The sequence below is a fragment of the Chanos chanos genome, chromosome 3, assembly GCF_902362185.1.
Source record: "Chanos chanos chromosome 3, fChaCha1.1, whole genome shotgun sequence".
Lineage (NCBI taxonomy): Eukaryota > Metazoa > Chordata > Actinopteri > Gonorynchiformes > Chanidae > Chanos > Chanos chanos.
This window is the reverse complement of record NC_044497.1, coordinates 32,962,600-32,974,218: the sequence shown is the minus strand read 5'-3', so window position 1 is coordinate 32,974,218 and position 11,619 is coordinate 32,962,600. Positions and strand designations below refer to the sequence as shown.

The 11,619-nt window shown below is 39.3% G+C and overlaps 1 protein-coding gene across 1 annotated transcript; it reads right to left on the bottom strand.

The window, feature by feature from the left end:
* Window positions 1–184: 184 nt before the first annotated feature.
* osbpl2a (oxysterol binding protein-like 2a) lies at window positions 185–9,720 on the bottom strand. The gene is made up of 14 exons (XM_030768979.1): window positions 9,639–9,720; window positions 6,337–6,450; window positions 6,063–6,174; window positions 5,876–5,951; window positions 5,479–5,613; window positions 5,286–5,383; window positions 4,799–4,981; window positions 4,489–4,596; window positions 4,187–4,276; window positions 3,972–4,098; window positions 3,473–3,592; window positions 3,252–3,375; window positions 2,972–3,062; window positions 185–2,717 (listed from the first exon to the last, which is right to left on the bottom strand). Exons 2-14 carry the CDS (start codon window positions 6,371–6,373, stop codon window positions 2,615–2,617), a joined length of 1,404 nt encoding a protein of 467 aa, XP_030624839.1. The 5' UTR covers window positions 6,374–6,450; window positions 9,639–9,720; the 3' UTR covers window positions 185–2,614.
* Between the last annotated feature and the right edge of the window lie 1,899 nt (window positions 9,721–11,619).

Genomic DNA, 11,619 nt, shown 5'->3' with positions numbered 1-11,619 from the left:
TCAATTTAAATCAGCCACAATCGAGGGATTTATGTATAACCTATGTGTAGTGAGAAAAATCCATGCACGATGAGAAAATGAAAAATGTTCAACTTCAGCTATGGCATTTTTGTTTATTAATAAAAACACTCATTGCAAATTAAAATCAAATTCTTTAATGATGCTATCTTATATACTTATTTTCTATTGCTAGAATACAAATGACTAGATTTACATGACATTAGACAGTGAACAGTACTTTGATCACCAGTTTTGTGTGATTCTGTCCACTTGTAGTAAAAAAGGGGGCCACACTGTATTAAATGCAACTATGTAAAGCCTCCATGTGAGGCGTAAAAGAACATATATTTCTACATTTTAAATAGTGTTTGTAAAATCCTGGATTTCATGATGCTGGCATTCAATGTGTCACATTCAACAATGATAACATTATACACCTTTAACATTACACCCAAGATTTTCCACCTCGCTGATGCTAAATGCCATATTTCTCAACATTACATGTCTGCTTTACATGGCTGCATTTTGTGTGACCTGCATGGGTCTATTTATACATTAACTAAGCATGATCTTATAACAGCAACAGTGACAGATGCAGATAACAACACACTATGGAGCAAATGAGGACGAAAGTCAACATTCTCGTCTGTACACATCATCAGTGTCTAGGGCTTTCACGTTATGCTTTTAGCTGCTTGCTGAACAAGAGGGTCAGGTTTCTGTTTCAGAGTCGGTGTGGCATCTCTGTTCACATGTAATAAAAATAAATTGATACTCAGGAACAGTATGATATCTAATGACTAATATGTTCTAGTGTATGTTTAGACATGCCAAACTACATTATATAAATCAAAGAGGATAAATATATGTTCACCTCTCTGATCAAATATGTTACTAAAAATGTTCAAAAACTCTATAGAGATTTCATTACAGCCCTCTAGTCTACTGTACATGGACCACATTACTGAGTGATTTTTTTTAAAAACTAATACACTACACAACAGCTATCAATTATTTGGGACTGACTATATTATTTTGGAATAGGGGAATTTTTTTTAATATTTAGTCATATAAACAACCTCCCACCCAAACTCAACACCCCCACATTAAACGCCGTACTATAGCCCAAACTTTATGCCCAAACAAAGAACACCCAAATGCTGTGCAAAAAACAGCCGACAAAACCTTAAGCAAAGGGACCAACATGCTTGACTGATCTGCATAAGGCTAACCAAAGTATTTTACATGAACAATGACATTCTTTTAAAACAACACATCTCCCAAACGTACATTACAAGGACAGACAGACATTTTGATGGATGTTTGCATAGATTCTGACACTTTCTGTGTCCAAAGCACAGTATTTGAGTTTCTGTGTCTGAATATGGTGGTGCCTCTCTTATTTATTTCCCCATTATCTTCATTTGTGTTTATATGTGTGTGTGTGTGTGCTGATGTGAAGCACCTTGACACTCACTAGTCACAAGTGCTAAAAATAAAAACTGAATAGCACCCATCTCCATGTCAGTATATCTATTTGTGCACCTGTACGTCACCCACAAAATACAAACTTGCAGTCCTAACGAATTCTATGGCTTTAGTTTCTACAAGAAAAAAATTGCTTTGGCAACCACAAACACACAAAAACCAATGTATGGTTACATTTATCTTCTTAACTGGATTATTAAGTACTGTTAATTAGTTCTCTATCATTAAAAAAACTACGTGTTTACCTTCTAAGTAAACATTGTTATAAGCAGCTTTCATTTATCTAGTCACAAAAAAGAAAAAAAAAATCATACAATCAGATTTGTAACATTATCAAGCATGCATGTGGAGATTGAGCATATGTGTTTAAGTAAACTCCCCGTATCCATAAAGACTAAAGTAAAACTGGCCTGAGTGAGCCCTGCCACTGGGACTGAACATGTTATAACCAAACAGAAAGGCTGGCTTAGCCACACCCACCTTCTCTACAAAGTCCAGTCATCCTCATTACAGTCACCAATAAGATCACAATTTTCTCACTGTCAGTTCTTGAGTCCTGCCTACCATCACAGAGGTCACAATTTTGGACATATTATAACATACTGTTAAGATGATAAAACATTTGCATGAGTCTGAAAATAAACAAATTTACATTTACATTTTCTCTTTTTCACATTCTTCTTTTCCAATTTCAGGGTAATCTCACAGTATATAGCCATACAATTATTTTCTCTCCTTGCTGATGACATCATAGCATTGTCATCAGTGACAATTTGTACCCATAAAATGAATACCTGAGTGTAAAAAGAGTGGATCATGAAAAAGGGGAAGGACTGAACAAAACAACAAAATTACACATATTGAGTATAACAATTTTAAGCAGTTTTATAAGGCATTCCCTACCTTTAAAAATAAATTAATTCAGTCGCATGAATTCCCAGATTCCAGTACAGTTTCTGTGGAGGGGGGAGGGGAGGTTCTGTTAGTCCAGTAAACCATTAGTTTGAATCTCACATTCCAATGGCAAAGAAAAAAGAACATTATGATGATAGGAGCTTATAGAGGAGATGAGATGAGATGATATGGGCCAGGAGTATGTCACGTTACTCCTGCTCTTCCCAGTCAATCAGTAGATATCAGGAAGCTCTGAGTACTTCCTATCAAAGTAGCCACCTTTGTAGATCCAGTCAGCATTGCCAGTATAGGGATTTGTGCCGTGCTGGAACCATCTACAAAAAGTGGAATGCCACAATGTTGGACCAGTATATTAGCAAAATGCACTAACTGAAAAAATGAAGCTTCTCCGCTGAGATTCAGCTTTTTGGGGAAGATTATACTTTTGTCATTGTCTATGTTCACTGGACTAAGCATGCTTTTGTGAAAAAGAATACTGTACATAATGATAAAAAGCTTGGTGGTTACCTTCTGGAAGTTATAATCAAAATTGCTGGACAGACTCTTGTTCAGAAAGTACTAGGCTCACCTGGTGGACCACTCCTGTTCATCCTTAGCACGTTCCTTTCGTGCAGCTCTCTGCTTTTCCTCAAGTCTCTCTTTCTCTCGACTTGCTGTGTCTGTGTATTTCAAAACAAATACACAAACAAACACATACGTATGAGCTTTGATAGCTGGACATTATGAAGGTTCTGAATAAAGATTTTTTTTTTCCTTAGGAAATACTGGTTTAAAAAAAAAAAAAACTCATGCAAATACAATTCGACTGTTTGTGTTTGTGTGTGTGTGTGTGTTTGCTGTCCACTTACCTATGTCACCATTCTCCATAGCTCTAATGTCAGGCCTGAAACGACAGTCTGTGGGCGCCAAGACCTGCTCCATGCCAGGCTCCAGTTCATTCAGAGTCATGGCAAATCTGGTGAAATTATACATCTGAAGAGAAGCATCAAAGAGAGAAAAAAGGGAATCACTGCAGTGAAAACACAGATATAACCCAACAGAGGGGAATACGGTGGGGGAGTGGTAGTACCTGAGCAGAATGGGGGGGGCGCGGGGCTACCCTCCACAGCAGTGTACTCCCTGGGATCACAACGACTGTCTCCTGAACATCTGGCATTTCATCAGCATCATCACCACCAGAACTCTGCTCCTACAGCCACAAACAACAGCTGTTGCCACATACACCCCTGTCTGCATAGATTCTACACACAGAGTGGTATCAGCTATGGAATGTTTAAACTACAGACTGCACTACTGTAATGCCAACTACATTTCAGACACTACACTCTAAACAGAATACCACATTCATTACAAACTATGACTACCATATCGTAGAATATCTTTACCTGCACCTATCAATCACACTGCAGGTATTAATAAAGGAAAAAGGATAAAGAGGTTTACAAACTGCAGTGAAGACTTTTTGTGAAGATTTTTCAAAACTCTGTAAAACACATTATCCAACTCAAAAGGAAAAAAGACGACATTCTTAAGTATGATATCCAGAGAATACAATCTGTGTCATTTACCTGCTTGTGTTTCTTTGAATCCCCTCCACTTTTCTTCTCGGCTTTCTTATTGGTTTCATAAACTTTTGGCTCTATGCTGTACAAACACTCCGTCCACTTGCCATAGATAACGCGTCTCTTCTTCTTACTATCTCAGGACAATGGGCAAAAATTAACTACTGACAAAGCAAAGAAAATACCAGAAACCTATTCTGAAACGATGCATTCATGCTCACTTTTTGTCCTGGATATAGCCTTCCACTCGATGCAGTTCTTTGCCAAACATCCCACACGGCTTGAAGTTCAACACACATTTGTCTCCAGTGCTGCCAAACAGAGTGCAGTAAAAGAAAAAAAATGTCACAGAACAGACTAATATTTACCTGCCTGAATCCTAACCTATCACAGAACGTGAAGAGAGCATCTGTTATACAATTAAATATTTAGGGACCACTATACGTTAGCAAACAACTCATTAGAAGAACACTGAGACCCCTGCAAGAGAAGATTATGTTTGCATACTCATCAGATGAATTACCTGTGGTTGACTATTTCCACTGTTCCATACTGTTCAATCCAAAGTTTACCCAGGATTACATTGTGTACACAACAGAGGGGGTTTGTCCAGGTGTAAGCCTCTCTATGCCTGAAATAAGGGGAGACTTTGTTAAGTGGAATCCCTTGTCTTGCTGAACAAAAAGACAAAAACAAAACACATGCATGCTGTCTAAATCCCAAACCTGTACAGTGTTTCTGTACAAGAGAGAAAACAAGCACAAACAAGTGTGCACACACATGCATGTATATACGCACACAGACAAACTTTTTTGTTTCTTAGTGAAACTCACTTGGTCAGCTCCAGTGTCATAGTGCCTTTGGGTTCAGCTTCAACACTCTTACCCCAGAACTTGAGTTTGGGGTAAATAGATCCGTGAAAGTCAAAGTCCTGGTTGAGTGACTGAGCGTAGAACGCACTGATGGGCGGGTGGTGGCTGACCTGCTCTGAGATCAGTCTGTACCCCTCATCCTCCCTAAAACAAAGAGGGAAAAAACAAACATAAAGACAGGCAGAATTGTACATGCAAAATAAGTAATCTAATAGGTTTCATTTTACTTATAACAAGGGGGACCATTAAATGTTATTGAGAGTACAACTGAGCGGGTCAGAGGAGTAAACCTTACAAAATGAAGCACTATACTGAAGCCAAAAGTAAGAAAATAACATCGCTTAGGTTTACCACTGACTTAAAAGATTCCATGTAATCATGAAGAATATTGCATAACAGTCAACATACATATGACGTTAAATGAAAGGCTGGTATGCCAGCAGATTACCGTGTGAGTTCATATGTCTCTCCTAATAATGGGTTAAATGGTTTTCCAGTTCTGTCCCATTGTGAAGCCACCGCAGAGACAGCAAATGCAGCTACAAGCTAGCAAATAAAACACAAGGGTTTAACTTGTGTGTCTGTGTGCGTGTGTGTACTCATGCATGTATACGTACATGCGGAAGAGAGGCAGTTCTTACCTGCATCCGTTCTATAGAGTCAGAGACTGTGCAAGCTTTGTGGATGAGGTATGTGTGTTCCATATACTCTGTGATTCTCTGCAGAAAACTCAGTGGCTCATTAAAAACAATGGGCATCGTTATCTTGGAAAGCTCCTACTCAGCCAGAGGGTTGTTGCATCGCAGTTGTATGGCAAAAAACACATTTGAAAAATTAGACACTTTTCACCAATTGGCAGAAATATTTGCAATTTCTAATCACTCTTATTTCTTATAATTCTTAGAATAACAAATAAAATTTTGAGACCTTTTTTAAGACTAATGTGCACATTTACTGCAGCAGGAATCCATTCAGTATAGATGTACAACACAAAACCCAATAAGATCTAATTTCACAAAAAAAACAGTGTGTCCTCACCATGCCGATGCATTTCTTCAGGAATCCCCAGACGCTGAAGTCATTTCTGGAGAACATGGGGGCGGGAAGGGATGTCCTGTATCAACCACATGGACACATGCATGTATGAGCTAATGTCACAACAGCAGAGAAATATCCCCATATTCAGCCCAAAATGTCCCTTTTTACCATCCCAACTAAACCTCACCTGCGCTCCCACACTCCATTCTCCAGTGGCGCACTGCCATTGGAGGTCTGTTTACCCTCGTAAACCAGGGCATCTTTAAAGCTAACTTCACAGGAGTCGTCTGATTCCAAACCTGGTGAGGGGATCGGAGGAGAAAGAGAGAGGGAGACGACTTAAACTCTAGAAGGACAAGTTGTGAAATAGCACAATCAAGTCTCCATCTCTACAGTTCTGTTCCTCTGTTTTAAAGGAAAAAAAACATGTTTTGCAACCTTCGACATTACACAGATCTCACCTGTCTCTGCGTCATAGAACTCCTCCTCGCTGTTCATGGTGGTTAGTTACTCCAGATAGTGTCAGTCAGAGGGCATTGTTCCTCCACAGTAGGAACCTGAATGATGAATGATACCTGAGAGGAAACACATGAGAGAAATCAGACTGCATACAGGGAAAAGCTCAGAAGTAATTAAAGGGAAAAGCATGGTCTGCAGAAATACTTTGGGAATTGTCTACTGACTGCATCAGCACTATGCTGGCATATTCTGCACTGCTATCTCTTTTTAGATTTAAACCTAGAGCTAAAGACAGCTGAAAAAAAAAGTCAACAAAAGAGGGAAACAAAATGACTAAAATATGGGAGCCATCATACTATGCTGCCTAAATAATTCAAAAAGAGTGAGCGTAGACTGCATGAGGCATAGGCCTACATTCATGTTAGTGCGGTAAGGGTCAACTGCTCTCTAAGAGTAACTGCTATGAGAACACGCTGACTCTCTGCATTGCAAGAAAACATAAAAGTGTCTTTTGCATTTTGAGAGGAAAAAAAAGGCAAATGTGTCATCAGTTCTTCAACAGACAGAGTGAGGACGTGGAGAGACAACGATGGCACAGTGCAAGTGACAGCTACTTTCTGTGATGCCATTCACAGAAAGGCACAGACAAACACTTCTTCCATTACACCCATGACTCACACACATCCTACATGAGCCTCACTGTTATCCACAAACTGCTGTGCTGACCACTTCTGTCTGGTGAGAAGCAAAGACTATCACATTGCATTTGTGTTGTGCATCTATGTGAGAAAGCAGCAAGTATTTTACATTATAAAGTATCTAAAAAAACACTATAAAACAGTGTCTATAAAACACTGTAACTTACCCAATACAACCTGGACTATATCAACTGATGCAGAAACTATTTCGATAACAAAACAATATGAGAGACCGTGTGCAATGTAGATGTCAAGGTAAACGAATATTTGTGGACTTTAAAACTCCTCTTGTGGGAGGAGTTTATCAGGGGCTAAATGCATGGAAAAATTGTCCCAACGGAAACAAAAAGACCTTCATAAACCTCATCATGGGATAATTAGTCTGCATATGTGTCTATAACGTGAATAGTGTGTTCTCTCAGTGGACTGCTCCTCATTTCTCTTTTAGAGCAATTCCTTCCTCTGACAGCGCGGAGTGGAAAAGAGTGCAGTAAAACTGCTGTAAAGTTCATACTTTTATCTGCGCATCACAGTTTACCTTCCTTTAGAAGAACAGAACACAGCTAAAGTCCAACTGGCACAACAGTGCAATTTAATCATCTTTGAGGAATTGGTTTGGTACATGTGCTATGCAAAATGACTGATAGCTATGACAGGGAGAGGCATAAGGAAGGACAACAAAAGTTACATGTTATCTTTATTGATGCACACAAATTCAAATTCCCACATGCATATAAGCACACTTCAAATGGCTACAGACTGTTCCTTCTCAACCACTACAGCAAGTCAAAGAAGGGCAGTTTCTTCAAGACAATTCTTCATATGCTGGTCCTAAGTAATTTCACCAAAACAAGATAATTGGAATGGGCATTTCCTAACAGAGAAATTCAGTTCATTCCAGATCCTGCCAGTAAAAAAAAACTACAGAGGGAGGCATGTGTATGGATAACAAGGGTGGGCTTGTCTGGCGTAAGATGCCAGTTAAACAGGACTTTAGATCCCCCAGAAAGTTAGTTCAGCCATAACATTCATAGATAAGCACAAAAACTTAGATGGAAGCACTCAGACTTTCCCCTGACACTCAAACAAGCCTCACAGCACCGTAGAGAGGCACACAAACATGCACCTCATATACCCCTGACACCAAACTAAGTCACAGCACAGCACAGCACAGCACAAAAACACAATCCATGCCCCTGACACTGAAACACTCCAAACTGCATTCACGTTACAGAAAGAATAATGCAAATACATCGACTTCCATTAATTTATTTGCATTGACCGATTATTTCAAGATTACAGGTCCATGGATCTAAAATGCCTGTTATATTGACAGCTGGTCATATAAATATACTGGAAGGTGACACAAGCCTACAAGAGGTGACCATGACAACACATTCAGCTGAAACTGATAGGCTTTCACCTTCAAGACAATGAAACTCCATGGACACCTTTACGCAGTAACATACAGATTATCATGTAGCTACTAATCATACACCCAGGGAGAAAAAAAAAAACCATGAATAGCAATTATACAAAACAAGTCACACGTCAGTTCATTCATGAATCTCTGTATTGCGGATCATAAAACAGAACAACTAAGAACAATGACAAAAGCGATCTGAATTTGTCGAGTCCAGAACATCCCAAAACATCTCTCGATCCACATGAGGTCAATCAGCTCAACAAAAACCGTACTCCTATTGGACTACCCAGTATTATGCAAGGTTGAAGTTCTAACTGTGGCAGGGAAACACATCATCGTATGTAGATAATTTTATACAAGACTGGATTGAGATGTTTGTACGTAAGCATTTATAGGAACATAGCAAACAATGCCGCGCTATAATTCAGAACACATTTCACAAACCCACATTAGTCTAATTAAGACATTTCCCTGAATATTATTCAAATTTACATTTAGTTCCCCAAATAGTTTACATCTCGAAATTTACTTAGCGAACCTGAGAAGTCTTGGACGGAGCAAATAAATAACCATACTGTCCCATCCAGATGCCCCATAGGTTGGTTGGCGCGGTGATTGGCAGAACCTGCCAGAAACAGCGCTCCGAGTCGCGGCCAAAGAAAGACTACTGACAAACCTTAAACGTTGTATAGGTTCATGGACAGAAATGTATGTCTAGACATTCCTTATCTTTGTATATCCCAGGCACACACGACAGGCATCACAACAAAGCCAAACGCTGCCCTGTTATTTGGATAACATCAGATTGTGGATACCAGCCAAAAATATGTGAGGATACTATTAGTTATCTTCGTAATTAAAAACAAATGGTCATTGGATATGATATTTCCTTTGAGATTTCCTCTTTAACAAATGTCTATGTCCATTCTTCTTGTGCTGTCTTTTTCACTAGATAGTGCACAGCACTTGATATCTCGTTTGTAGCCAGCAAGCTAAGTTAGCTAGCTTTCGACGTAACAGACATATCCTACCAAGCAAGCTCGATATTTCTAAGCGATAGCTCATTGAAATAATGACATATCCCTCGCACAGGACTGTTCTACAAGTGACAGTAATCCTGCAAGAAAAAAATGCACAATAACTACTATGATAAAAGCTCAAACTGATGTATCTGTTTTACCTGCGCTTTCCTAGGGCCGACAGCTCCTTATTACTCCAACGGGACAACCCTCAGCCCACAGTTTGGAAGTCTGACACAGGGGCGGAAGTCTTTGCCAAGGACTGTGCAATTGATAGATTTCTAAGCCTATTACAACATGGAGAACTTCAGAGTGACAACAAATATTTCGTATGGGCTGGATAAATTATGATTGACAAACTATGAACCTATTGTCAAAGGAAACTATCTGCAATCCCGGCCGTAAATCTCCTTAAAGGGGAGGAGACATTTTCAAGGAGGCGGGTTCTAATGTTACATAAAGGGGTACAGGGACTAAAATGGTAGAGATTGGTGTTATTTATATTCGTGGTCATAAATCTCCGTCGGTCTGCCCTGACAGCTGCACTTATGAGCTTGTGTCCAACCTCTCTCTATAGACACCGCAAACACATTGCCTTTAGGTTTTTGTTGGTGTATGATTTTATTTATTTTTCTCACCTTCAGTGCATAAGATAACATTTTCCGTTTACTTACGTTACTTAGGCCCTTGAGAAATTGCCATAGTACCTTGAATCCCAAAGGAACCTCATTAAAATACATAATATACACCATATTTCGCTTGAGTCTTGGACAGATTAAATGTTTTATTTTAAACCCCAGCTCAGTGTTAAATGCTGTAGGTAATCTTGAAAAATGTAAATTTACATTGGTTTGAGATCGCATTTTCCCAGCTATTCCCCTTCTTTAGAATGATGTGGTTATTTCCTCTTTGTTTTTGTTATTGATAAAATGAAAGCACTGGCTTTGAAATATGTTTGAAATGTTTAGAACTCACCAGAACTCTTTGCTTCATATGTCTCACAGATAACAGAACACTTAATCCACTTCCTTAAATCCGTCAGTAAATTTGCAAAAGTGGGACTGCCACAGCAAAATAAAAGATTTAGGCTTTATTTAGGATTTAGGAACCACTGGAGCAATGTGGTAGTTTACCACAAGATGGCAGGACAAAATTCTCTCCCAGTCGTTGACTTTACATGGAGTCTACATGGAAAACTTTGAATATAGAGAACGTTTCCACACACACACACACACACACACACATATATATATATATATATATATATATATAAGTAAGTAACAGCCATGAAATTGAAGCGGTTAATCTGCTGAAAGGAATCGTGGCATTATGGACACTCCATTTAAAAACATTATAATAATTTTAGAGTCATTTTTCCAAGTTTTATGTGAAAACGAGGGGGTCCTCTGGTTATATATACTCTCTATAAAAAGGCAATACATGTAATTAGGAATCGCACTGACTAACTGTTAAATGGTACTACATCATGTGGACATGCGCTGAATAACTTCGTAATCAAAGCAAGAGCAGAAAAACCGTGGATGCGCTCGGGAGGAGGAGAGCTAACCGTTTAAAGGGGCGGGCATTCAAAGTCAGATATCCTTGCACACAGCGCCCAGAAAGTCATTCTTAGGAAGAATCATCAGGAAAACATACAGAGATCAACTTTTGCAAACTTTAAATCCACGTGCCAAACTAACATCAAATATCGTCATCGGTTGACAAGAAGAACGCTTTCACAAGCTGCTAAATCCTTTTCTGTGTTATTTGAGTTCCCTTGTGAAAATAATTGACTTAAACCTAAGTCGTTCATCAATCAATGAATATATCTAGTTTTACAGGTTCGTGAATGACGAGAACAAAAGCAGAAGCGAATCCTCCTTCTCATGTGCTATCAGCCAAGAGCCGACGGAAAGGGCAAAGCATGGACAACGGAGATGCGCACAGCCACACACAGCCACGACCGGCGCGCAGACATCTGCTGGAGATACCAGGGCAGCAGGGACAGGTCAATCCTAAGAAGAAAAGTCAAGTGTCATCAGTTAAATCCAAAGATAACCATCATGGCTGGTCACTGATCAAGTCCAGGGAAGCGCCAGGCACGGTTACTATCCGTCGTACACCAAGTGGTGGCAAGGACAT